The following is a 27,583-nucleotide window of genomic DNA, read 5'->3' as shown; positions in this document are numbered from 1 at the left end:
CAACTTTGAGTGCCCCTGCAGAAGTGTCACCAAACAAGATAGACCAAAAAAAAAAACAAAAAAAAAACATCTCCACTAAACTGGCGTGATATCAGTTAAAAGAGAAACTAAAATATCCTGTGCAGAGCAATCACACTGCCACCACTTCTGTCCAGCCTAAGCTGATGCCGTTTATAAGTGCGTTTTTGGCACTTCTGTGTTGGCTTTCAGTTTTTCTGCAGTTGTACAAAGTGGGACAGAGTGTAAATAAACAAAATATAAACAATATGTAAACAATTAAGATGATCAAGATGATCAAAAAAAATGTTCACAATGCAGTAATAATGACAAATAGTAGTAGCAGTGCCCTCATCAAAATTCAAATCAGTAGAACAGAAATAAAGTCTGATGTTGGTTTCAATCAGCAATGTTTCAAATATGTAAGTATTGTTACAACAAAGTTAAGGGGATTCACAACTTTTCTTCTAGTTTTATTTATTTTAGTTTGTTTGACTGTAGCAACAGACACTCCTTTCATTTAGATCTTTATTACAGTTTTATGAAATGAAGGGAATCTGAGAAAAGGCCTTATTACTGACTGATTATTAAATAAAGTTTTTTCTAAATAAATAAAGTAACTTCAACACATTTTAAATGTTTTCGACCTCATATATTTTTCTTCGTGATTTTTTAAAAAAGATTTTCCCTGAACTGTTTTAAGAGCCCTGAGAATTATGTCAAATATTTTCAACAGACTCAGAAACTCACCTTTTTATCAGCAGCACTGATGGAAACCATCATCAGAGCCAGAAGAGCCAACGTGCACCTCAGACCTGCCATGGTTTTTTTAATGTTAAATTACGTTCACACCATAAATACTTAACAGAAAGTTGGGCAGTGTTTGTTTGCAGCTTTAGATAAGAGCAACTTCTTGGAAAGGAAAATGATTAGAGATTTAAATAAACCTGTTCCAGTTGATAAGACCATTTCACCTTGATACCAGATGTTTATTCCCATAACGCAGTTTGCCCAAAAATAGCTAGAGCATGCCACAGATTTGAAACCATAGCAAACTGGCTTGATATCTTTCAAAAACAGAGCAACTAAAGAAGAAATGACCAACAATATGCAAGAAATAAGTTAAAAGCACAAGGAAAATACAAAGAAAAGAAAAGAACAAACAAGGAATATACCTGGAAAAAGTGCTTAAAAATTGTAATAATTCTGTAACATAATTTTAAGTATGTAGTTATGATAATTATATAGTTTTACCCCACCTTTTTTCTTTTTTCCCCAAGACATTTTCCCCTTATTTTAACTTGGTGAACTCTTCTTCTTTACATAAATTCTGAGATTTACAATATCCACATAAATTCAGCTATATTACCACGAGGGGGATTCTGTTTAGATTAAATAATTAAAAATGGAACAATCAATAAGAGCACTTGGTCATTGCAGTAGCATGTAAATATATATACATAAAATATATACATTTTTGGATACATTTAGTTAAGACCATAAATAAAATAAATCAACAAGATGATGCAAAAAATGTGTGCATATTAAAATATTCAAGATAAAGCATCTTAATGGCACCAACATTATTATTAGAAGCCATAATGATACATACAATAACTATCATTGTCTGATTTGCAGAATTATTTGCATGTTGACAGGAACAAAGATATCAAATTATGTTAGAGAATAATGCTGATATTTGCTGAGCTAATATTTCTATTCGCTGAGTGTTGAAATTATGCCCACAAAACCTCATTTGATTGTTTCAGATCCCCAGCTCTTTTTAAGAAACTATTTTTTCCTTGTAAAAAAAATGAAAAGAAAAAATCAAAAAAAGGATAAAGGCTTGTTTACTTGATACCAAATAATTGAAATAAGACACAGTGTCGTGACAGTTTTAGTAGTATGATGTGTGCTTTTTGTTTGAAGAGAAAGTAAGAACAAAAATAAATAAACAAACTTAGAGAAACTGTGCTTTTAAATGCAAATTTATTGATGTTGATTAAAACAGATTTTGTAGTTGAGGCAGTGATTGAAAAAAATGAAGACAGTGACGGTAATTCTCATCCTTTGTAGTATTTCTTCGTATATTTCTTCATCATCATTCATCTGTTTAGAGAACATAAAAGGAAATCACCTTTTTTTGAATAAAAGTATTTATTGATTGTGAAATGCTCCCTGTTTTGTATTCGAACGGCAACCTTTTACTGCTGTAGATGTTTAAGGCTATGCACATTTTAACTTCTTTATATATTGTTGGGTGGTTTAATCTACAGCATTGCACCGTATTGTATGAGATCAAATGTTTGTAGCGTGGCTGTCCTGTAAGAACCACATACATATCTCTATAAAGACAACTTTTCATGGTTTCAGAAAAATGGCTCTATTTTCAGCTTTTGCATTTTCCAGCTGATCCAAAAAAGGTTTTAATGAGTTTGTTTAACTTAAAAAATAGGAATATTTTCTCAACACATAAAGGAACACTTCATCTTTCAGTTTATCACAAATATAAAGTAAAGTACAAGCGTCTTGAATTTGTGCTAAAATACAGTACTTGAATAAGTGCACTTAGTTGCATTAAACCTCTGTCTATAAGTGTATTTAAAAAGAAGAGTCACAAGTAAGATGGTTTATCCACAACTAAACTCTGCATCACAAAGGCAAATATTTTGGACAGATTGTGTGGTTGAAATGATGTGCTGTGATTTTACCTGAAAGCTGTTCAGCAGTTGTACAGCCTGTTGAGTCTGAAGATGTCCATCTGGCTCATCTCAGAGGCCACGCCAAACTGAACATTGGGGTCAGGGATGGCCACCAGGGTGGGCTGGTTGTTCTTAGAGAAAGCATACCTGAAACAACAACAAAAAATAATAGAAATACTGCCACACTGTTGTAAACACTGTCAAGTTGCACTTAGAGTTTACATCCATGCCTGTGAAAACAAGGATGCTTCACACACATTTTCCCCCTGGCAGCACAGAAGATCTGAACAATCAGCACATTTTCAAGAATAGTGTCCCCAATTCAGTATGTGACCAAATGTCTCCTCTTCTCTTCCTGATGCTGAGTAATAACCAAAAACATGTTTTGTGAGGTCACCTTGACTTTTACGTTTGACCACCAGGTTCCAACTAATTCGTTTTTGAGTCTTAATGGATGTTTGTGCTAAATTTAAAGAAACTCTGGCAAGGCCATCTTTAGTTGTTACTTTCACGAAAGTGAGACAGACACCAGGTCACAGTGACTTTGACCTTTAAACACTAAATTCACCAAGTTCTTATCAGCTCATTGCTGAGTCAAAGTGAAAGTTTGAAGAAATTTCCTCAAGGTGTTCTTGAGACACACCCCTCAGAGTGTGACAAACACCAAAGGCACCCTGTAACCATGTAACCCGGTCTCACCCCCAACTCATCAAATACTGACACATGGGGTCAGTGGCCTGTCAGTGTCAGACACCTCGTCAGAGTTGCTTATGTTTCACCTACTTGCTGTAATGCATAACAGAGCCATAGTCATAGGCGGTTCCCTGGTTTAGGGTGTTGACTTTGTCAAAGTTGTGCTCCATTCCTGAAAATTTGAGAAGGAAAGCAGCATTAGCATTAGATTCACCTGTGTCTGAATTCATTATTCATTGGTACCTGGAGCTCAAATCTTACCAACCCACATCTTTGGTTCCATATATTGTTAAAAGGAATAGTTTGACATTTTCTGAAAATATGCATATTTTTGCATATTTTGCATTTGCGTTCTTGAGAGTTTTACAAGGGGCATGGATAAGAATAACATTCAAACCTTTGGTTTCATTTATTACTATATTTGTGTATTATTTCATCTTTGACTTTTCTTCACAATTAATAATGTCACCTTATATCAATCAATTAATGACTATGTTTATTGTTATTATTGTAGTTGTAGTGTAGCAGTAGCAGTAGTAATAGTAGTGATAGTAGTAGTAGTAGTAGTAGTATGTTTAATGGCATAATAAAATGTTTATTCATTCATATATTTTTATCTATTTATACTATTTTTATTTTTTTTCCATTTGCATGTATCTTACATTTATTTTTTAAATGTGTTTTTCTTTATGTTTTTACCTTTGCATGCTCCACCCCCAATTTACTTCCCCAAAAAGATTTATGTCAAGTTTTATCAGTTAATTAATGGTGTATTTAATTAATTCATTAATTTATGAGATTATGTTGGGTAACTTTAATGGCATATTAATTAACTTGATGACTCAATCTAATTTTTTTTTTTTTTTTTTTTTTTTTTGGCAGCTTGCTTCCTCCATGGAGCCAGGCCGGCTGTTTCCCCAATGTTCCCAGTTTTTAGTTCTAAGCTAAGGCAGCAGACTGATGGCTGTAGCATCTTATTTAAAGATATGGGAGCATTATGAGAGCACAGCTGTAGCCCTTGTAAGTGACTGCATTGAACAACACCCGTTAAATAAAGTGCAAACCAGAAATAACGTTCTCCAGCACCACGCGGATGTACTGGTCACGATCAGAGCGTTTCTGCTCGTGATGGAAGCCCAGTGCGTGGAGCACCTCGTGCTGGACGGTGTGGTGGTAAACACAGCCTGAACGCTGCAGGGACAGATTCTGTCCGTTGTTACGGCGACCAATGTAGGAGTAGCACCTGTAAGGATTCAAGACAAATCTCTGTTTATTTAGTGTTTTGTTTTAGTTTTATTAAACAGGATAATACATCATGAAATAAAATGATAAGAAAAAAATAAACAATTACATTTGCATGTGTTTTCTGTGCAAAAATCTTACTTTGTAAAGTACTGAAAGTTGTTGAATATTGGCAGTGATGTAAAAAGTACACTATTTCTCTTTGAAATGTAATGAAGTATGAGTGGAAAATGGCATGATATTGAAATACTCAAATTTATGTGACGCTATATAGCAGAGTTTCAGGAGCAGGACCACACCTCTACCACACCTCAACCGCTCCTCTTCCGGCTTAAATATCCTCCTAACCTGATCTCCCCCTTTCGTTCTCATTATTCTGCACCCCTCCCCCCCTCGATCTCTTTCCTTTTCCTCCTTCTCTCCGTAGGGCCCTCGGGGGTCTATCATGCCCAGGAACCACGGCGGATTCCCACTGAAGCTTCCCCACACCGCACTCAACCATCCACTCCAATAATTCAACATCAATGTTTATACCAAATCTACATTCACATCAATAAATTGTTAAAATGAATTCCCATTGAAGTGTGGTCCTTGCTAGTGAAACTTCAGTACAAGACTTGAATAAATGTACTTGGTTACATTTCACCACATATGCTCACCCATTAAGGGACTGGATGTTCAGGAAGTCTCTCTGGTTGGAGCGTTTGACAAAGCGGAGACAAGAGACACTGTGGAAGGACTGCAGACCACGCTCGATGATGGACACCTCACGTGGGGCTGTGGGGAAAAGGATCACCTTAAAACTGATACTACACAATACTAACAATGTTCAACATCTCTGTGTTGAAAATAAACAGTATATTGACAGATTTTACTGGAAACACAGACATTCAAAAAATGTTTGCAATGAAGTTTCCTCTTATATGTATGAACACTAGAACAAATATACCTGTATCATCTTTTCTGATGTTGATGATGTTTTAAGAAAATAATTGTGCAACAGTTGTAGAGGAAAGTAGGACACAGTCATGCACATATTAAGAATTCAAATGCAAAAATATCAGTAACAGATACCCTAAATTCACAAATTCTAAATGATCCACAATGTCAAAAACATACATAATGTTGACCACCTAAGACTGAGGTTTTGTCTGGTATGGATTTTTAAATTTATATCTAACAGCTTTTAAAGGTTTTGTAGAACCTAATAACTATAAAAAACTAAGCACCGTCTTAGAATAGTAAATAGTTTAAGAAATTAGTGTATTGCACCTTTGCTACCACTAGATGTCCACAAACAAAAACAAGAGGTCTAAGTAAAGCGGAATGAAGTATAAGGTGCAGCAAACCCAATATTTCCTCATATGAGGACGCATGATCGCAGTAAATGATTTTTTCATACAAACATCTTTGTTCATAGAATGTACAAGTAAATGGAAACATATCTTTAATTATAAGTTTTGTCAGTTTTGTCTGCGGATTTAATTCTAATTTGTTTTTGAAGCTATACTCACAGTACACTCTGGAAATGACATAGGCTATGTAGACCTTCCCATCAGAGGACTTGGGCCACATGCAGCCGTAAGAAACGCAGGGGTCAGCATTTCTCTCAGCCTCAGAATCATAAGCAACATCGTCCTCCACGTACGGTTCGTCAGGAGAACGCACTGCAGCCAACAAACACATCAGTATAATTATATTCTTTCACTAATTCATGGTCCTTCCATAAATATGCCTGTGATTTGCGCAAGATGAAGGATTTAAAACATTGAGATCATGTTCTTTTGTATTGTTGATTTAACATCTTAAAAATAATTAAGATTTAATGATGACCTTTAGGCCAATAAATAAGTAAATGATTCATTATTTTTGGGGAGCATAATTTAGACCCTCAAGATGAAATAAAAGAATACAAACATGAATCAAAGACGTACCTTATAAATTAAATATGAAAAATCCTAATACATAAAAACCCTTTAAATACTTTTTTGGCTTTTGCACAGGTGAGCTGCATTTCCACCAGCAGATCAGTTTGGTACACATTTCTGCGTTCACATTGTGAAAAGTTGTGGTTGGTACCAATGGTACTGTTCCTTACAGTCCCTATATTTGGTCACTCCTCTGTCAGGACTCCTAGCACACAGATCTGGTAATAAAAGGTGTAGCTAGAAACACTGCTGTCTGTTCATTGGTCAGTGGTGACTCAACACTCTGTGCTCTGAGCTGAGCTGTGGTGGTTTAACCGTGGAACATTTACTTGTAATGTTAGTTGCTGCATGAGTTGACAACGTGAACCCATCAACACACCTTAAATTTCAATATGACAACTTTGACAACTCTATCTATTTTTATCATCTCGCTTGGAATGCATATACTTGTAGCCATGGGTGGATCTTCAAGTATAAAAAAAGTATTAATTTAGGCTGGATTATATGAAATGCATTTATTCTAATCCTCTCTTGGAGAAAAAACTTGGCAGAGTGTCGTTCTGGTGCATGTTGGTTCATTTGCCCAACAAGGAGTTAATGCACAAACCTGCTATTTTCTAAATATCTCATTGAGAGATACTCTCACTGCAGCCTGCTCTTTTTGGTTCTGAAATGTCACCTTGCAGCAATAAATGAAGTGCAGACTTCACTCTGTATCACCAGTAAACACGGAAATATAGCGAGTGCTGCTGGATGGAGAAGTGAGTGACAACAACTCTGCCCACATGTGAGAGTACCGTCTGCAATGGAAATGCAATATAGATCTATGGTCAAGGTACATGTTTGTATGTTTGTAAGTGTCACTTTTCATTTCAATGGTACTATACTGGAGCAGTAGCATTGGTACCATACACAACATGGATCAAAATAGAGCCTTTTCATCAAAAGCTTTTCCTGGGGGAGGATCCATAAACAGTCGTCAAATTCTAAAACAGCCCTGTTCCTTACCAACGTCCCTGTTGGCTCTCTCGATCAGCTCTGAAGTGGTCAAAGCCTTACAGCCACCTGGAGGAAATAAACTGAAGTTTAAGTTTATGATCGAGCTGAATGATGAATGTTTTTAAATGTGACTTATAAAAGAAAATCAATGATTTTCGCATTAAAGTCATGCAGTGCATTTAATTAGAAATTCAGGATATTGTATAAAAAAAGATGCCAAACTTACAGAATCAGCAGTTTTCCAGAAACAACAACAAAAACAACGAAATTTAGACTCAAGTTCTACTTCAGTGTAACTTTTAAGTATTTGTGCTTGTTTAAAGTCTTTTTTAACTGCTATGCATGAGAATTATCAGTATTAATCACAGAGGACATTTTTCTGCAGAATAACTACTTTCTATTTTAATGCTTTTCGGTAATAATACTTCAGATTTTGAATATAGGACTTTTACTTGTAATGAAGTACTTAATTACATTAATGCAATGGTTCTTTAACTTATGACCAAAACAAGATCTAAATACCTCTCTTCCTCCTCTAACACTGAATAACAGTGTATATGTTGAATATTTAGGGCTAAACTCACCTCCTCCTCAGCCCAAGCTGAGACAGCCATCAGGACCACAAGGCCCAGAATGCATTTCACTGCCATGTCAACAAATAACCTGCAGAGACACACAAGAAAACAAAATCTTACCATCTGAACAATAACCTCATTTTCATTTCACCCTTTGAAACCTGACCAAATTGGCTTGACTTTTACAAAAACATGGGAGGGCGGTGAGCAACTTAACGGCCCAAAAATATGCACACACACAAAAAAAAAAATTACAAGAAAGTTACAAGAACATGACTTGAAAATGAGCATAATAGGAAATAAAAAAGTAAAAAAACAAACAAACACAGGGGAAAAAAACAAGATTACCTTTGAAAACTGCTAAAATAAATTATTAAATAAATAATTTCTTTGTTTTGTAACAGAATTTAAAATATATAATTAAGGCTTAGTTCAAGCTACTCATCATGTTTTCTCCTGTTTTTAAAAGAAATCAAACCAACTTTCTCAGGTTTCAGAGGTTTGAATGCTAGTGAAAGGCATGTGAGAGCAGCACATGAAAACTGCTAAAGATCCAGGTGTTAATTTAATTTAAGCCCTTGGTTAGTAAAATAAAATCATTTAAAACAGTGCTGATGAAAAAGTCGAATGTACTCACTGTTATCTCTGAGTGGAGAGAAACACAGCAAGCGAGTGGTGCAGCATCATTATAAAGCATCAAATGCACCGGAAAACCTCCTTTTAAGGTTATTAGGACTGTGAGGGAAGGAATGGAGTGAAAACAGAATTTAGAGTCTGATAAGAAAATTTCACCTTGATGCCACATTGTGTTTTCCCATAATAAGAGCCGTTTTAATCTTGTTTAATTTGGACCGAATACTTAGCCTTAAATATTTCCCGTCAATAGTGAGCATGTTTTTCACGTTTTTCCAAAGCAGGGGATATTTTGTATATGTTCCTATACTTTTTACATTTTGTACATGAGTTTAAATTCTTATTTTCACCCAGTTTGCTGATTTAATTGTTATATGTGAAGACTACATGATGCTTTTTTCTTTTTGCTAAATAAATTGGGAAGTAGGAGTAGGAGCAAGTGCATATTTATCACATCATGATCCCTTTTTTAAAAATTATATATATATATATATATATATATATATATATATATATATATATATATATATATATATATATATATATATATATATATATATATAAGAAATATTTGTTAAACAATACATAGCATATTTTATATTTTTAAAAATGTTGGCAATTTACTTTTTGTCTTTAAACAATTTTTGGTGATTTTTAAATAAAAAAGAGATTATTTATTCTTTCTAAAATTTGGTGATTTTTAAATAAAAAAAATGGCAATTATTTTTTCTTAAAAAAAAAATCTTGATTTGGAAGGCCTGTTCCATGAATATTCAGACTTTCTGTCCCAGGATTTCTGTCCCAAGAAAAGTTCAATCTGAAATCCACAAATGATGATTGCAGGATTTAAGCCAGCATGGACCTTTAAAACCTGAAATCTGGGTAGGATGAAGACCTTTGACAGTTTAGAATGCCTGCATTAAATAACCAACAGCTTTTATTAAAATCAGACAGATGCTTAGATTTAGATACAAATCTGTGCTGAGCCACCCTCTTATGTGTTATCACAGTCACTTCTATTGGTCAGTTGAAGAAAAAAAAATGCGGAAATATGCTTAAATGGCTTGGTTGTAAATATCAATTGTTTGTACAAAGGGTTATAGCCAAATTTGCAGAGGGCCAATGCAATTGTTTGTAACTAGTGGTGCCCCCCCACTGAGAGATTTCAAAATAATATTACACACAAGGTTCAACATTATTATTTAACATATCCTGCAAGTTTTGGAATGATTAGACAAACAATTTTGGTTGCTGCTTCCATTTTTTTGCATTTTAGGGGCCACCTAAATTTGATAGTATGCTGCTTCTGTATTTTTAGACATACTCTGCAAGTTTTGTGATGACTGATTGAACACTTATTGAGATAGGTCTATTTGCTGAGTAACACCCCTCTATAGTTCATTGGTCAATATCTTAGAAACGCAATGAGATGTCAACAAGCTTTTGATAACTTTCGATTTATTTGGACCAATGATGAGCCATGGGAAATTTGGAGAAGGTTTTTCAAAAGATCCAAAATGGCAGAAAAAATTACTGTGGTCTCTAATGGTTCATGTGTGTTTTGTAGAGCACATTGAGCTGCACTTGTGTATTTAACTTCATATCAGTCGAATGCTGGAAGGGTATGGTGTTTCAGAAATTGAACTTTGGGGCTTAATTATAGTTATAGACTCTGTAAGCATGCATGCATGTGTTTGTGTGTGTGCGTGTGTGTGTGTGTGTGTGTTAGTTCAGTGAGTGTGGGAGTAGCTGTGAGATGTCAAGACAAGGAAACTTATCTGATGTCCACATCAAAAAAGTCCACCAGTGCCTCCAAACAGGTTCAATCTGCTCCATGTATCAGTGCACCTTCAGAGGCCTAAGTGTCCAGAAACTTAACCATCCAGCTGGTCTTTGTCTTAACAAGTGCTTGCCTCTCTTTTGACTTCTGGGGACTTTGTCTTTTTTAGAGCAAAGATAACCATAACTGAAGTGAACTTTAGTCTCTTCTCCTCGAGCAACTCTCACTCCTCTCTGTTTTCCTCTGTGCTGTTTTAGTTTTCTCCTCCCCCCACACACAGGTGTGCCTCAATTATCTCCTCTCGGTCCAAACCCTCTTTCCCTTTCAGGGTTGCAAAGGGCTCCTTCAAAAAGATGGCAAAAAAGGCAGTGAGCAACTTAATAAGAAATGCTCCGCAAACCTCAAGAAATTAGTAGATCCAGAAAATTATTTTTTTAAAAGGTATGGAAAAATGTCTAGAGAAAAGACAAAAAAAGTTAGGGAAAATTATAAAATTATCATGATTGATTTCAAAATATGTTCAAGAATTATTTTCCATCCTTTTCCAGGTAAATTTCTTGTACTTTTTACTAATTTCTTGCTAATTGTAGGGTCGTTTCTTTTTTGGTTGCTCATTGCAGTCTTCCCATGTTTTGCTCAGGTTTTTTAGGGTTTAAGGGACATTTGAAAAAGTACAAAAGTGTCTACAGTGTCACAAACTACAATCAGAGCTTCAGTGAAAGTGTTTGAAGGTTTATTGTTGATACAGTGTCTCAGACTGTGTCACAGAATGGTGGTTTGATGTCTGAATTCATGTTGTGAAGGTTTGTTCTCATCACCTGTCGGAATAAAGAAACATAGCAAACGTTACAAACATATTTTATTTATGGGTCAGTAACCCATAAATGAAATTAATACCACTGAAAAGTTGATATACAAACCTAACAAGTGTTTTCTGACTGTTTAACATTTGTACAGCTTGTTCAGTCTGCTGATGTCATTCCTGCTCATCTGAGTGGCCGTGCCGAATTCAACGTTGGCGTTGGGAATAGGAACCATAGTTGGCTTATTGTTCCCGGAGAAGGCATACCTGGAGTTATAAGGAACACATGAGTTTAATTTATTTTGGTTTGTATGCTAAAACAAATTTAATTGTTTGTATTTTTTTTTTAAATATGTAAGTATCACAAATGTTTGTTTGCCACAGAGCTTATTTTCTGCAGTATCCAAAATCCAATGGGAAACTCCCATAGACGTTTTGATGAGGGAACCAGGGAGATGCTAACTTCTGCATTGGTGAACAAAAAAACATCACCTCTGCAGTAGACTATTCTAAAAGCTTTACAAAGATCAGGGATTTACATCATGAAAATGACTTTTTCACTCTGCGTTTCTTGGAGGAGTCTGAAAGAAATGTCTCTGACACGCCCTGCCGCCGACAGAAGAATAATATAATCTGATTTTCTGAACAAGTTTTATGTTTCGTGGGGCGACAGCAGGATCTAATCTAATCCATTTGTATTTCTATCACTGGTTGTGTGGGTGGACAGCATTGTGGTGCAAATCCATCAGCAGCCACAGAGCTGTTGATTTAGTCTGCAGCCCTATAACTGATTATTTTGCTGCTTCAAAACAAGAGAAGGGCTGGGATATTCACCATTTTGGTATGTTTTCCCTTAAATATCTTATAGGGGAATTGTTGACAATGCCAGACAGGGTCTTGCTTTTTTTATGAAATGAAATATAGGATAACCTAGAGAGGCGAGGTCTATATACAGGTATATTTAGTGCTTGGGTGAACTAAACTTTTTAAATATGAAAAGTCACTCAATGTTTCTCTGAATGAAGGGGTGTTAGATGAAAGATGGTGCCATTGACAACCTGTGTGTAATGGGCGTGAGGAGGACCCAAATGCAGAACAGTACGCTTCACTGGCGCTTGGTAATAACTTTTATTAATACCAACACAAATGGCAGACTGGACACAGAATGAAAGTTCGTTCTTCGAGCTGTGAGCCCAAACAATGTCTCTGGAGATCACCAGTAACGAAGACACGAAGGCTCAGACCAGCTGTAGCCGGTGGCGAGGAAACCCCAGAGTAACTCCGTGAGCCGACAACACGTGTGAGAGCTATGTCGGGATCGAACGGAGGTGGTCGAGGGCAGGCAGGGGTTAGGTTACCGGGAGGTCCCCACGGAAACAGCAGCACCAGCAGGATCAGGCGGAAGAATCGCTTGAGTCTGGAGCAGAGAGGTCTTTACCGGGAATCTCAGATTTCAGGAACGCCAAACTGAGTTGTGGTCGGGACAGAAGGCAGGTCGGATCACAGGGAGGCAGGCGAGAAGAGGGTCAGGGACAGGCAGAGTCGGGCAGCGGAGAATCTGGACGGAGAGTGCTGGAAAGACGTGCATGCTGCAGAGGACGATCTGGCAATGAGTGTGTGAACAGGTGTCTTTAAATACCAGGTTGATTAGTGATGAGCTGCAGCTGTGGAGAGCAGGCTGCAGCAGTGGGCGTGGCTAGGAGGTAGAGCAGATCAGAGGAAGGTGAATGGAAATTTACTGGCAGTGAGGGGGAGGAAGATGCAGGAACCATGACAGAACCCCCCCCTCAAGGGACGGCCCATGACGTCCCAAACCAAGGACACCAAACCGGGAGGCGGAGGGGGCCAGGAGGAGGGCTGAACTCCTCGGACCCCATGGAAACATCGTCGCCGTCAGCGCCGTCGTCGTGCCGTCAGTCGTCATCCGAGGACGGAGCAACCCTCATCGGTGAGTCGGAACCCTCGTGCAGGACCCCAAACCAGATGGACCGGGAACTGGAGAAGGAGGAGGAGAAGAGACAGAAGACCCACCTCCAGGAGCGGCACGGGAGGGCTGATCAGGATGGCGGACGGTGGAAGTCCTCAATCAGCTGGTCGCCCAGGATCTGCCGAGGCTGGACCCAGGACCGCTTCCTCCGGGCCGTATCCTCCCAATCCACCAGGTATTGCAGGCCACGCCCCGGGCGAGAGCGAAGAAGGCGCCAACAGTGTATGCGGGCGCCATCTGATGAGAGCAGGAGGAGGAGGAGGCGGACGGGCTGCAGAGCGCTTCCCTGACAGGCTTGGAGCTTGGAGACGGGAAGGTCGGGTGAATGCGCATGGAGCGGGGCAGCTTGAGACGGACTGCAAGCACCTCATTAATCACCTTCTCGACCGGGAAGGGACCAACAAACTTGGGAGCCAGCTTCCGGGACTCCACCCTCAGGGGAAGGTCTTTGGTGGAGAGCCACACTTTCTGTCCCACCTGATATGGAGGTGCCTGGGAGCGCATGGTTGCTGGCAGAAGAGGAGTAGCAGGCGGCGTGTTTCAGGGAGTGCAGACCGGGCTTGGGACCAGGTTGGCGACAGCGGGCGGATGAAGTTCTCCACTGACGGGTAAGCAGTCTCAATTTCTTGGCTGGGGAACAGGGGGGCTGGAAGCCATAAGCACACTGGAAAGGTGTGAGTCCTGTACGAACTGACCAACGAAGTTGTGGGGCATATTCTACCCATAGGAGCTGGGAGGACCAGGAGGTGGGTTGGCTGGATGACATGCAGCGAAGAGAGGTCTCCATCTGCTGGTTCATCCGGCCTGCCTGGCCGTTGGATTGGGGGTGATACCCGATGACAGGCTGGTGGATGCTCCCAGCAGGCAGAACTCTTTCCAGAACGCAGACGTAAACTGGGGCCTCTCGATCCGACACCACGCCAGTAGGCAGGCTGCAGACGAAAAAACGTGGACCAGCATCAGTTCCATGGTCTCTTTGGCGGAGGGGAGCTTGGGCAGAGCGAAGCGAAGTGGGCTATCTTGGTCGTCCACCACCGCCAGGATGGCAGTGTTACCATCTGACAGTGGCAGACCGGTGACGAAGTCCAAGTAGATGGGACCAGGGACGATGAGGGACTGGGAGAGGTTTCAGGGAGACCCGCAGGGGCTTGGGGCGTCTTACTCTGGCTGCAGATCGGGCAGGCCTTTACAAAGTCTTTGGTGTCTTGATCCAGGGTCGCCCACCAAAAGCTGCCGCTGCAGGACCTCCCTAGTCCGAGCAGCTCCAGGGTGACAGGTCAGACGAGATGAGTGGGCTCACTGCAGAACCTCAGACCTGAACTCTTGTGGCACGAAGAGTCGGTTCTGGACAGGAACTGGGACCCGGCTGTTCCTCCAGCGCTGTCATGATCCGCCTTCCAACTCCCAGGTGAGAGCGGCCAGGAGACGGGAAGCAGGGAGAATGCTGTCGGAACGAGAAGCCTCCTCATCCTCCCTACCAGGAACTGTCGGGACAGCGCATCCGGGCTTAATGTTCCGGGAACCAGGCCTGTAGGAGAGCGTGAAAGAGGAACCGGGCAAAACAGAGCCCACCGGGCCTGGCGAATTCAGTCTTTTGGCTGACTTGATGTATTCAAGGTTCTTATGGTCAGTCCAAACCAAGAACGGAACCTGGGTACCTCCAGCCAGTGACGCCATTCCTCCAACGCCAACTTCACCGCTATAGCAACTCCCCGATTCCCCGATGTCGTAGTTCCGCTGGGCCGGGACAGGCGTCTTGAGAAGAAGGCACAGGGTGCAACTTCCGTCAGCGAGCGTTGGGATAGGACGGCCCCCACCCCAACGCGTCAGAGGCGTCGACCTCCACCACAAATTGTCTTTCGGGTCAGGGATGAGGAGGATAGGTGCCGAGCTGGAAGCGTTGCCAGGTGTAGGAAGGCTCGTTGGCGGCCGGGACCAGTGAAACGGGATCTTAGGAGAGGTGAGTGCAGAGAGGGGGCTGCCACAGTGCTGTAGCCCGGATGAATCTTCGTAGAAGTTCGCAAAGCCCAGGAAGCGCTGGAGTTGTTTTACTGGAGTCAGGAACCGCCAGGCGGAGACGGCAGAGACTTTGGCGGGGTCCATCTCCATCCGGTTGTGCCCAATGTAACCCAGGAAGGAGACCGAGGCGACGTGGAATTACACTTCTCCGCCTTTTGACGAACAATGAATTCTGTAACAGGCGCTGTAAGACAGTCTGTACATGATGAACATGCTCTTGTCGGGACTGGGAAAAAATCAAATGTCATCCAGGTAGACAAAACGAACTTGTTCAGATAGTCTCTCAGTACGTCGTTGATCAGAGCCTGAAAAACTGCAGGAGCATTGGTAAGTCCAAACGGCATCACCAGGTATTCGTAATGCCCGTTAGGTGTGTTGAACGCCTTGCTCTTCCACTCGTCTCCCTCTCTGATCCGAACCAGATGATATGCATTATGGAGGTCCAACTTAGTAAAAATGGTGGCACCTTGTAACAGTTCAAAAGCGGAGGAAATGAGAGGGAGAGGATACTGTTTTTCACCGTAATGTCATTCAGGCCCCGGTAGTCGATGCAGGGGCGAAGAGAGCCATCCTTCTTCCCACGAAGAAGAAGCCTGCCCGGCCGGAGACGAGAAGGCCGGATGATGCCAGAAGCCAGAGAGTCACTGATGTAGGTCTCATGGCCTCCTCTCTGGCCCCGAGAGGGAGTAGAGACGCCCCGTGGGTGGAGTGGAACCCGGAAGGAGGTCGATGGCACAGTCATAGGCTCGGTGAGGAGGAAGAGTAGCCCGGTGCCTTATTGAATACCTCTTGTAGTCGTGGTATTCTGGCGGCACCATGGAAACATCCGAGGGGAACCGAACTGGATGGGAGCGGTTCGCCGGTCGCTTGAGGCAGATACGTTGGCACGAACTCCAGTTCAGGATCGAGCCCGTGGACCAGTCTATGTGAGGGTTATGTCGGCGAAGCCAGGATATCCCAGGATCAGGGGCAGGTTAGGGGACCTCAAACGTGAACTGGATTGTCTCGGATGCCTCGCTAATTGCATAGCGATGGGAGTAGTTTGATGAGTGACGGTCCCTAACAGATGACCATCCAGGCGCTTGGCAGGTACAGGACGGGAAGGGAACCTGTTGCACCTAACTGACGAGCGAGCTCCTCGTCCAATCAGGTTAACATCGGCCCCAGAGTCAATAAATGTGGCGAGGGTGTAGAATCCCTCCTGAGCTGGAGCTGGGCATGGAACAGAGGACGTGGATCGGAGGTCGAGTTCCCGGGATCTGCTCAGCAGAATGCCCCCTTTACTGCTGAGCCCGCCTTTTACCGGGCAACTGGAAACGGCGTGTCCGGCTTGACCACAGTACAGACAGAGGTTGTCCCACTGCCTCTCCCGCCTCCTCGGCTGTCAGCCGTGCGCACTCCACCTGCATGGGTTCTGTCCCTTGTACAGAGTTCAAGCCGGGCTGGAGGAAGGACCAGGCCGACTGGAGAGGGTCCGGCGAGTCTCCCCCTCCCGGAACCGCTCTCTTCTCCTCGCCAGGATTCGTCTGTCTAGACGGGTGGTGAGTTCGATCAAGCCGTCCAATGACTGAGAGGAAGATCAAACGAAACCAGTTCGCCTTTTTAATGTACGAGCGAGGCCGCTCAGGTAAGCGCCACACTGGGCAGCGGGTTCCAACTACTCAGGCGAGCCGTCGTGCGAAACTCAATATAAGTCCGCAACGGATCGATCTTCTGCTGATTCAGAAGACCCCCCAGTGGCATCTGGACCCACAGGAATCGGTCCAAAAACTCATGTAGTTCCTCAGCGAAGGCATGAACGACAAGCAGGCCGGGCGTGCCCCTCTCCCATTCCGCCGCTCCCCAGGCGAGCTCGACCCGTGAGGTGGTTGATGACAAGGCAACTCTGGCGGCTTCGAGGTAAGCAAGGTATGGGGTTGCAAATGCAAACAGGATCGAACAGTTAGTGAGAAACGGGTTGTAACCTCAGGATTCCAGCGTAAGTCAGGAGCCCCCACCCGGGGTTCAGGAGCGCGCTGGATGATGACGAGGAGCTTGAGCGGCTGGACGGGAACTGGAGTTGGAACAGCGTGCAGCGCCAGCGTGGTTGCCATCTGTTGAACCTGCGTGGCTAGCTTGAGTTAGCGCCTGCTCCAGCGCCGAAGCAGACTGGCGAGAGCTCGCCGCTGCTTCGAGGTGAGTTGTGCTTCGTTGCTGTTGAAGCATTCCTCAACTCGGGCTAGGGCGGACTGAAGAGCACCGGAGTCTGCTGGGTCCATTTCTGGCCAGACTGCACTGTACGGGCGTGAGGAGGACCCAAATGCAGAACAGTACGCTTCACTGGCGCTAATAACTTTATTAATACCAACACAAATGGCAGACTGGACACAGAATGAAAGTTCGTTCTTCGAGCTGTAAGCCCAAACAATGTCTCTGGAGATCACAAGTAACGAAGACACGGCTTCAGACCGCTGTAGCCGGTGGCGAGGAAACCCGTAGTTCGCGTGAGTCGACAACACGCGGTGAGAGCGATGTCGGGATCGAACGGAGGGTCGAGGGCAGGCAGGGGTTAGGTTACCGGGAGGTCCGTCCACGGAAACAGCAGCACCAGCAGGGATCAGGCGGAAGAATCGGTCGAGTCTGGAGCAGAGAGGTCTTTACCGGGAATCCGCCAGATTTCAGGAACGCCAAACCGAAGTTCGTGGTCGGGGACAGAAGGCAGGTCGGATCACAGGGAGGCAGGCGAGAAGAGAGGGTCAGGGACAGGCAGAGTCGGGCAACGGAGAATCTGGACTAGGAGTGCTGGAAAGACGTGCATGCTGCAGAGGACGATCTGGCAATGAGTGTGTGAACAGGAGTGTCTTAAATACCGGGTTGATTGGTGATGAGCTGCAGCTGTGGAGAGCAGGCTGCAGCAGTGGGCGTGGCTAGGAGGTAGAGCAGATCAGAGGAAGGTGAATGGAAATTTACTGGCAGTGAGGGGGAGGAAGATGCAGGAACCATGACACTGTGGTACTGCATGACAGAGTTATAGTCGTAGGGGGTGTTCAGGTTCAGAGTGTTGATCTTGTCGAAGGCGTATTCCCAACCTGAGAGGACAAAAATCACAAGAAAGGTCATGAAAGACAAAAAATGTTTAAATCCTTGAACTTTTATTGCCATGTAACTGTTACGATTAATGAATTTGTGTGGTTGTGTTCAGCTTCGACCCGAGAATTCGCACCATTGACCAACAGCGAGCTGTCCCAACAGTCGCAGCTTGTTAGCTTATTGTGTCACCAGAGACAGACAGTTATGCTATTTATGTGACAAATGAGTGAATTTATGGTTCCTTTAGTGAAACAGCTATGATAAAAGGTTAACATTTTAATTCTTTGGTAACTATTATATGAAACAAAATGCTGAACAAAAAGCCGTAGAGAGAAAGTAAAGAGAATTTTTCGGAGTTATTTTTTCTGACTGGCGTCATCACTCTTCCAATTGAAGTTTGATATACTTAGTATCTGTGTTCAAATTTGCCAGCAACACATTCTCATATCAACTCATTAAACATAGCTGCTTGGTCCGTGCCGTTTACTTCTTGTTTAGTATCCCACATCTGTTTATGAGGTTCTGAGACAACGTGTCAGTTTGGGACTGTTACATGTGTTGGGTTCAACACTTCTGGAATTTGGATCAGTCTAAAAAATGCAACAACTAGTCAATTAGTTGGTTATTTTGATTTGAAATATATATATATATATATATATATATATATATATATATATATATATATATATATATATATATATATATATATTTATTGGTCATTTTCAATAGTCATAATAGGCTAAAACGTTTGCTGGTTTCAACCACTCAAATGTCAGGATTTGATGCTTTTCATTCTCACGTGATAGTAAAGTGAATATCTTTGGGGTTTTGACTCTTGAAATCTGTTTCACTTTAAGAATCTTATTAATGAGTGCAATCTGTTTAAATACATCCCCTTTAGCTGTGGGTAATAAAAATGGGTATAACATTATAGTAATCTTGATGTACAGACCAGACTGGATGTTCTCCCACAGGATGCGGATGTGCTGGTCCCTGTCGGAGCGACACTGCTCATGGTTGAATCCGAGGGCGTGGAGCAGCTCGTGCTGGACGGTGCTGTGGTAGAGGCAGCCCTGGCGGTCCAGAGACACCGTCTGGGAATAACCACGGCGCCCAACATAGGAGTAACAGCTGCATTCATACAAACAAATAAAAAATAATAATAATCATGGCTCAGTAAATTTGAGTTTTAAGGGACTGTAAAGGTTTATGATTTAGAAGAGTGAAAGTTTCCTCTCTGGCTTTATTTTTGGACTTCATTGACCTCAGTGTAACAAAAGTCTCCACTAATATTGTCTGATATTGTTGTAGATAAGCAGTTACAATGATTGAAAATTATATTGCGGAAATGTTATTTTATTAAGTGTGAGATATTAACAATTGACGAGCTCTGACTGTTTGTCTCTATGCATACAAATTGCATCTAAAACACATAAAACTTTATTGCAAATATTTACTAAATAAGTCTCAATGCAGAGTAAACTGTATAGAACAATACACAAAACATCCAGAGTATTGACTTTTTGACTTGCAAGCAAGCTGAGATTTGATGCATTTTGCAACCTTAATTTCCCTTTAAAGGTTAAACTAAAAAAGGTTAAAGACATCTTTTAGTTACATGTTTTTCATTGATATTATTTTGTTCCCATCATCTTGCAATTAATAGCACACATTGCACAGGTTTGAGTCAATAAGCTGCATAAACAGACACACACAGACAGTTTGTTACCCATTGTCGGACTTGATGCTCAGGTAGTCTCTCTGGTTGGAACGTTTGATGAAGCGAATGCAGGAGACATCGTGGAAGGACACCAGCCCACGCTCAATGATGGAGCGCTCACGAGAAGCTGACAAAGCAAAAGAGAGGGCTTAATGTACAGTCCACACAGGTGGACTGTACCTGAAAAAAATTAAATGCCAATAGCAATGATGAAGAGCAGTTGACGACTTTGGAATCAGAACAGGCTGCAACAATAACAGCGTCCTCTCTGGCTGTGCTGTAACTTTGAGTAGTTCAGAGGTGCTCGGTGAGCTAGCATGCACAGTGCATGCGTACACGTCTTTTAAAACTAAACTTCTGTGTTCAGAGGAAACAACTAAACAAGGACAATATAACCAATACATTGTGAAACAGTCGTAGTTTGGTTAGGTGTAGATACCCAAAACTTGGCATTCCACTCTATTCCAGATAGGCAAAGTGACATGGCACAGTATCGGCCCAAACTCGGCACAAAGAAGCTCTGCACTACTGGCAATAAAATTCAGTATTATAATTCAATATAGGCTCCGAGTCTATAGCCTGTTTTAGGGTTTACCCGTGTTTTAAAATCCTGCATGCTCACACTAATTTTGGTGGAAAAAGGGGTTGAAGTCAGACTTTGTCTTGTTGCAGGGTTATGCTGAGGCTCAGGATGAATGATGCCCCAGCATCGGCCCAAACTTGGCACACCACAGGGATAGCTCTGCACTGTTTTCAATCTTTTGGTCAATTGTTCAAATAAAACTTTACACAATGACTTTAAGAATAATTCTTATTGAACAGTAATGTTACTTACAGTAATGTGACGCGATGATGTAAGGCACATAGACCTTTCCATCGCTGGATTTTCCCCACATGCACCCGCGAGAGGTGCAGGGATCAGCGTTTCTCTCATTTTCGTTGTCATAAGCGATGTCATCAATGACTAAAGGCTCCTCCTCTGTGTGCACTAGGCGGACATTAAACAAACCAGGAAAGTGAGATAATTCAGATTCTTTACTTAAGTAATACAAAAATACTCCACAAGTAAACATTCTGTTTATTTTCAGTATGACTTTGTTACACCTGAATTTGGCACATTTAGCAATGCATATTAATATAAACTGTCCATGTTAAATAAGAATAAATAAAAATAAATCTGCATGGTTACTTACCAACATCTTTGTTGGCTCTCCACAGGAGCTCAGAGACTGACAGTTCCTGAAGACATGACACCACTCGTTAGAAAAGACAAATCTGAAATATTAGACGTATTTGTGTAGCGTGGTACAGTATGCACAGTTTGCTGTCTACAGTTTACTTTCTGACATAGGTCACATTTTCCTCTTGTGTGCATATATGTAGATGTGAATTGGCTTGGTTGTTTTTCAAAACATAGCTTGATGGCAATGTGCAACAAAAAAATGACCAAAAACTGACATGAAATCAGTAAGAAAACAAACAAAAAAAGTACACAAAAATTACCTTAAAATAAAATAAAATGGAAATGGCCTGAAAACAGTGCTTCAAAAATAAAAAAGTAATTCTGTCGTATAGTTTAGATTAGAATTACATGATTAGCTATAATTTTAAATATGTGATCATGATAATTAGCTATAACTATAGTTTTTTTCTCCAGACATTTTCCCCTAGCTTTAAAAAAAAATTAATTTCTAAATCTACCAATTTCTTGCAATTTTGTAAAACATTTCTTAACAACTTGTCCCATTGCTTTGCTCCAGGTTTCAAAGAGTTAAAAGAATACTTCATCCTTTATATGACCATTTGTATAGCAGTTACTCACCCAGATGCTGCTGCTTTGCTGATGTTAAATGTGGACTTTATTTACTCCAATTCATCAAGATTTTCTCAATTTTCAGTTTCTTTGTTACATCGTAAAATAATAATTAAATTCTCCAGATGTCACACAGCAAACCCTTTACCAGTAAATTACAGACTTAATCCACATCTTATATTTATGTTGGATCCTGTTACTCAAAAAATCTTTTTAACACAGACAAAACACTGACCTTCTCTTCAGCCCAGGAGCAGTCAGAGACCACGAGGAGGACGAGGAGACTGAGCGTGCACTTGAAGAAAGTCATGTTAGCAGCCCGCAGGTGCACCGTGTTAACACACCTGGATCCTCCTGCAGCTGCTGTTTATAGCCTTCAGCGTATCTGCTCACTCCTGAAAAAACCCAATGCTCCGCTCGGTGATAAGATGCACATTGCCTTGAAAACATGCTGCAGATTCCCACCGTAATTCAGAAAAAAAAATATCTGCTTGTGGAAGCAAAAATTGTTCTGGAGAAAAACTGTATGTGACGGTGTGAGATGGTTGACCCTGAGGACACCTGCTTTATGATAATATTCATTGGCTTCCTCTTGCATTATTGATAAATTGGATTAGTGTGACTGGTTTTCTTATGTTTTTATTTACATAAACTGTTACTAAACCACAAGAGCCTGTTTCCTCAGAGAAAGGAAAACACAATTCATTTCTATATTAATAGTCATATTTTTAACACATTTTGGAATTTAAAAAAAAAAAATTAAAACATTTTGCTGCCTTCTTATTACTGTTTATTACTTAATTTACTGTTTATCACTACTTTTCTGTCAGAAAAGAATAAAACAGATAAAATGACAAAGTGAAATTATGACATAGCAGGTCATAAAGTTTGATTTAATATTTTATTATTCTGACCATTTTGACCTCTCCTCTCCTATTTTGACTGGATATCTCCCAATCATGACTTACAAGCTCACAATACCAATATTTGACTTGATGTGTCAGAATTTTGATTTATCATAATTCTAACCCGGTCACACATTAACCTGCCACAAAAATAGAGAAGACCAGGCTTCAGATCAGATTCCATTAGATTCCTCATCAAGACAGCCATTTCTATTATGTGAGGGAATATTTTACATCACCTTTGCTTTACTGTCTCAAAGTCACACTTTGGCTAATTAGATCCCAACTAAAGAAAAAAAAAAAATTAAATATAATAGCAGTGAACATAGGGTTGTGGGGGGGGTTCCTTTTTTGGGACCTCAGAATTGCATCTCTGCTCTTTGCAGATGATGTGATTCTGTGTGATTCTTCACATTGTGACCTCCAGCATGCACTGGGGGGGTTGCAGCCGAGTGTGAAGTGGTCAGGATGAGAGTCAGCATCTCTAAGTTTGAGGACATGGATCTCTGCCGGAAAATGGGTGATTACCCCCAAAGGGTTGGGAGCATTACTGCCCCAACTGAATGAGTTTAAGTGTCTTGTGTTGTTTTTATGAGTGACAGAATAGAGCATGAGATGGATCAATGGTTTGGCGTGATGTCTGCAGTGAGCTTCTGTTCTGACTGCATCCCAGTTCAGGATGTGATGTTTATCTACTGGCACAGAGAATGGCCCACTGCTAGGATCAGTTACACAGCCATAATGATGTCCGTTATTTAAACAATTTAAAAAGGAACTATATTGTTTCACTTTTGATATGCCATTAATGTCTGAAGGGAAAGTGACTCTCTTACGGGAAATCACGAGTCTGTCCAAGAAGCTATCAGTCCACGAAGTCCACAACATTCTGTGTGTGCACAGCTAGATTAAGTCGTCAGCCTACACATTAGAGCTAAATAGACCGACAAAATCTGATCATGAAAGTGAGTAATGACCAAACTGCACCTGAAAACGTCAAGAAAGCTTGGCTTTGAGTATTTCCAACATTGTTACCATCCCGTGTCCTCACATATTGCCGCTCCTGCATGAAAGTCCAGGGTTTATCCAGTTCATGCACCGCCCCTGTAGGGATGTTCGTGGTCCTTATATCATGTTGATATTACATCCAGCAACATACATGACAGGGTCTGTCTGGCTGCGATCCCAATTGACACCAAGAGTACACGTATCATGCTGCTCATGCAGGTGCTATCCGACGGCATATAATAACACCACAGATGATTCTGTGCAGCTACGTTCTCAGTTGACGACATCAAATGGCATTTAATGTGCACACAAAAGGTGGCTTTTGGTGTTGGGATCTTACACCGACAGCACTGGGCTGGTATTTCTCAAAGTAAAATGTTAGTCCTACCATAAAACCTATTCATTAAACCTATTTTGGCTGAAATGCAAATTTTACATTATCAAACCTAAAAACTCTAGAAATGGAAGTACAGTACATAAGGATGTTTGTGACACGTTTATTGAATTTGGATTAAAGGAAGTTCACAGAAGCATTTCATCCCACTATTCACTGTACATACTATATGTGGTGTTATTGATTGTACATATTCATCTTACAGGCATGTGAGACATCATTCCATTTGAGAGTATTTTTCATAGACCATAACTCAAGAGAAACAAATAAGTGATCATTTGTTAGATCTCCTGTAACAGAAGACCATAAGGACGGATGGCATTTTCAACTTTCTCCTGCTGTTCTTGGTCTGATGCGTCTTCAGAGATGGGAACCATCCAGTACTTGTCATCATTGTATTTCTCCCTGTGCTCAGGGTTGATACGAGTCTGCAGAATCACTTTGTACTTCTTTTTTGTCTTTTTGGCGGTGAATTCTGTGGCAAAACCCTTCGCTATATCAATGTCTGGAGTCGAATAAATCCCTTTGCCATAAAGTTTACGATTGCCGGCCTGTTAAACACAAGTATAAATTAGAATTTATCAACTTTCAACCAACTAATCAGTACAGTATGCATGTACGTATATATATTTATGTATAAGTAAAATAATTATTACACACACACACACACACACACACACACACACACACACATTAATGTTTGTTTCCTCACATCTTTTCTGCACGTTTATATAATATTGAATATAAAAACCTTTAAGTGCTGTTCGATGATGGCTTTGACAAATTTTTGGTCTGTCCCGTGGTAGGACACTGGCCACTCCCCTGGGACAGACTCTGTGGTACGCCAGTTGTTTCCCAGCCAGGTATTGTCATCATACTTATCCAGGACCTGAGACAAAACAAAAACTCTTATTATTCAACAACTATCCCTTTAAACTGATGAATTTATTAACCACTTATAAATAAACATGTACTAGTAAGTAAAAGTAATAATTTCAAGCTCCAGTTGCCACAAAAAAACAAAACAAAACCAAAACAGTTGGCATTGTGCACCAATGCAAACCACAGATACCTTACATTTGCCATTTTCACTGCAGGACTTTTACTGGTAACAGAGTATTTTCACAGGCTGGAAATTTTACTTAAGTAAAGGATATGAATACGTCTTCCACCACTGATATATATATATCTATATCTATATCTATCTATCTATCTATATATATATATATATATATATATATATATATATATATATATATATATATATATCAGATTGATTACATCAGTCCCTGAGGCCTAAAGCCAGATAATAATATAGTTCATATTCTCTGTTGTAGAATGTAGTAGTTTGATGCTGATGCTGATTTAAAGTCAAACAAAAAATAAGAGAATATTCACCTTGAGGGCAAAACGCTGCCAACCACATGGACGTTTGTACAGCTCCCCACCTCTGTAATAGGTCTTTGTGTCTTTCAACTTGGTGAAGTCGTAGTTGAATCTTGGGTCCAAATGTTCCTCGGACCACAGGTAATCTTCCGGTTCGATGACAATCTGTTCTGTCTTTTCGTCTTTAATGATGTCGTTTGGCAAGTTGATCATGCATACTGGCACCCTCTCAAATGCTCCTTCAAGAGTTTGGTTCCTGTAAAAGTTGAAGAAGAGAAAGAGTTGCAGGTTAAATTAGTGGCCTCTTCATGACATCCTGCACATCTGATTTCTTTTAGGCTGCATTCTGCCAAGTGCTGGGGAGTAGGATCACAGGCTAGGTCCTGTGCTGTGGCCCATTTTGGGTATCGAGTGCAATTAAAAGACCTTTAATGAAAAAAATGTTGAAAATACAAACTCATCGAGGGTAAGCTGAACTTTACAGCAATACCCCAGGAGAAAAATAAGATTCTACAACAGTGATACTCAATTTACTCAGGCCAAATCTGGCCCCCGATAGACCCCCCCCCCCAACCATTTTTGAATTCACAAAAAAATGTTTTTGTACTTGTACTAAAGACAACAAATTAGAGCCAGAAAATAGGGATTTCAAGTTTTTTAAGATATTGGGTTAGGGTTAGCATTAGTAAAACCACTTGAACCCATCCTCCAGAAAGCTGTTTCAAACCCTCTCTAGCATTTACAGAAATACTACTCTGCATATGTTAACAAAAATGACATGCAATAATTACCTGGTTCTATCACCACATAGGGCTATAGGGATCAGGTCCTTGATGGACAGCTCCTGGATGGGCAGATGCACCTTTGCAACTCCTTCCAAAATGTCTGCTGTGGGTAACCCATCCTCTAATCTTCGTCTTTGAGCACAGCTTACTCCGTCTTTGCAGAGCACGCTCAAAGCTTCAAGCACAACTTCTGTATCGATCATCCTGATGTTGTTGTCTTAATGTTCTGGCTTCTTCACTTCTTCCAATGAATATAAATGTGGAACTGAGCTCGTATTTATAGAGCCTCGATGTCAGATCCTCCCATCTGAGGAGAAGGGAGGGCTATTTTCTTAGTGAAAATGAAACTAAACCTTTGTGTACCAGTTTTAAAGGTGACCTCAGCATCTGCAGTCCTGCTGTAACGCTGTTGACTTCAAGACATAATGACTTCCTCAGTGACTGATCTTGATAACAAAAAAAATCAGTCACTTAATGCTTAATTCTGCATTATCAAGTAATTAAAACAAAGGTTCCATTGGTAAACTATATGATAAAATAAAAACATTACAAAAATACTCAGCTTCTTCTAGGCTTATCTATCCATACATTTCATTTTGGTTTTTATTGTCCAGGTTTTAAGATACCTGAGCATTAGAAGAGAAAACAAGACTGCAAAACTGAGCAAAGTGAAGAGCAGTAAATAACTTAACATGGACTGTTTTGCTTTATCCTGTTAGATATTGTACATAACATCTTACATCCTCACAGCAGTGGCTTTTTGTGGGCTCATGAGAGAAAAGGGAAAGCATTTCTTTTCAGTGTGAGGATGACTCGGCATAATCCAAGCTCAGTGCAGCAGATAAATAAGTGCTTTTAGCAGCTCGGTCTTTCAGAGAAACTGTCTTACTTTTACTTTCATTTTAAAGAAAACCCCTCATCACAAAAACAAGTATTTGCATTTCTTGCTGGCAGTAGTATGTTGCTGTAACTTATGATGCATTAAGACCAAAGTTTTACTGACTTTATACATACCGGCCCCTGGGCCCTGATTTACCAACAGCATCTTGATATGATTTCAGTCTGCTGCTCAATTTTATTTTATTTTTTTAAAAAAACTGCTCACTGCTGCAGAGCTTCAACTTCAACACTTCACATTCAGCTTCCAGA

At 40.9% G+C, this 27,583-nt stretch overlaps 3 protein-coding genes across 3 annotated transcripts; all 3 read right to left on the bottom strand.

Moving 5' to 3' along the window:
- Positions 1 to 1,967: 1,967 nt before the first annotated feature.
- LOC121949882 (high choriolytic enzyme 1-like) lies at positions 1,968 to 8,792 on the bottom strand. Its single transcript, XM_042495712.2, has 9 exons — positions 8,774 to 8,792; positions 8,146 to 8,224; positions 7,571 to 7,616; positions 6,149 to 6,301; positions 5,294 to 5,411; positions 4,457 to 4,635; positions 3,483 to 3,564; positions 2,709 to 2,846; positions 1,968 to 2,106 (listed from the first exon to the last, which is right to left on the bottom strand). The coding sequence occupies exons 2-8, from the start codon at positions 8,209 to 8,211 to the stop codon at positions 2,720 to 2,722; spliced, it is 771 nt and encodes a 256-aa protein (XP_042351646.1). The 5' UTR covers positions 8,212 to 8,224; positions 8,774 to 8,792; the 3' UTR covers positions 1,968 to 2,106; positions 2,709 to 2,719.
- A 2,473-nt stretch (positions 8,793 to 11,265) lies between these two features.
- LOC121950139 (high choriolytic enzyme 1-like) lies at positions 11,266 to 22,345 on the bottom strand. Its single transcript, XM_088080174.1, has 8 exons — positions 22,195 to 22,345; positions 21,340 to 21,385; positions 20,982 to 21,134; positions 20,156 to 20,273; positions 19,379 to 19,557; positions 18,347 to 18,425; positions 11,470 to 11,621; positions 11,266 to 11,367 (listed from the first exon to the last, which is right to left on the bottom strand). Exons 1-7 carry the CDS (start codon positions 22,267 to 22,269, stop codon positions 11,492 to 11,494), a joined length of 780 nt encoding a protein of 259 aa, XP_087936300.1. The 5' UTR covers positions 22,270 to 22,345; the 3' UTR covers positions 11,266 to 11,367; positions 11,470 to 11,491.
- Positions 22,346 to 24,350: 2,005 nt separating this feature from the next.
- On the bottom strand, positions 24,351 to 26,669 carry LOC121949883 (uncharacterized). Its single transcript, XM_042495713.2, has 4 exons — positions 26,441 to 26,669; positions 25,662 to 25,905; positions 25,015 to 25,152; positions 24,351 to 24,814 (listed from the first exon to the last, which is right to left on the bottom strand). The coding sequence occupies exons 1-4, from the start codon at positions 26,635 to 26,637 to the stop codon at positions 24,545 to 24,547; spliced, it is 849 nt and encodes a 282-aa protein (XP_042351647.2). The 5' UTR covers positions 26,638 to 26,669; the 3' UTR covers positions 24,351 to 24,544.
- Positions 26,670 to 27,583: the final 914 nt, after the last annotated feature.

Source organism: Plectropomus leopardus, chromosome 7 (genome assembly GCF_026936395.1).
Source record: "Plectropomus leopardus strain MGB_pleo_1.0 chromosome 7, ASM2693639v1, whole genome shotgun sequence".
NCBI classification, from domain to species: domain Eukaryota; kingdom Metazoa; phylum Chordata; class Actinopteri; order Perciformes; family Serranidae; genus Plectropomus; species Plectropomus leopardus.
The sequence above is the reverse complement of the archived record's forward strand: the minus strand, read 5'-3'. Positions and strand labels throughout refer to the sequence as shown.

Coding starts and splice junctions, on each gene's coding strand:
- LOC121949882 (XM_042495712.2), bottom strand. CDS start 8,211: ATGGCAGTGAAATGCATTCTGGGCCTTGTGGTCCTGATGGCTGTCTCA. Junction 7,617..8,145: donor CAGCTTGGGCTGAGGAGGAG/GTGAGTTTAGCC, acceptor GGTGGCTGTAAG/GCTTTGACCACTTCAGAGCT. Junction 5,412..6,148: donor TGTCATTTCCAGAGTGTACT/GTGAGTATAGCT, acceptor TTTTCCCCACAG/CCCCACGTGAGGTGTCCATC.
- LOC121950139 (XM_088080174.1), bottom strand. CDS start 22,269: ATGACTTTCTTCAAGTGCACGCTCAGTCTCCTCGTCCTCCTCGTGGTC. Junction 20,274..20,981: donor CATCATCGCGTCACATTACT/GTAAGTAACATT, acceptor TTGCTTTGTCAG/CTTCTCGTGAGCGCTCCATC. Junction 19,558..20,155: donor AGCATCAAGTCCGACAATGG/GTAACAAACTGT, acceptor GTATGAATGCAG/CTGTTACTCCTATGTTGGGC.
- LOC121949883 (XM_042495713.2), bottom strand. CDS start 26,637: ATGATCGATACAGAAGTTGTGCTTGAAGCTTTGAGCGTGCTCTGCAAA. Junction 25,906..26,440: donor CTATGTGGTGATAGAACCAG/GTAATTATTGCA, acceptor CAACTTTTACAG/GAACCAAACTCTTGAAGGAG. Junction 25,153..25,661: donor GGCAGCGTTTTGCCCTCAAG/GTGAATATTCTC, acceptor GTTTTGTCTCAG/GTCCTGGATAAGTATGATGA.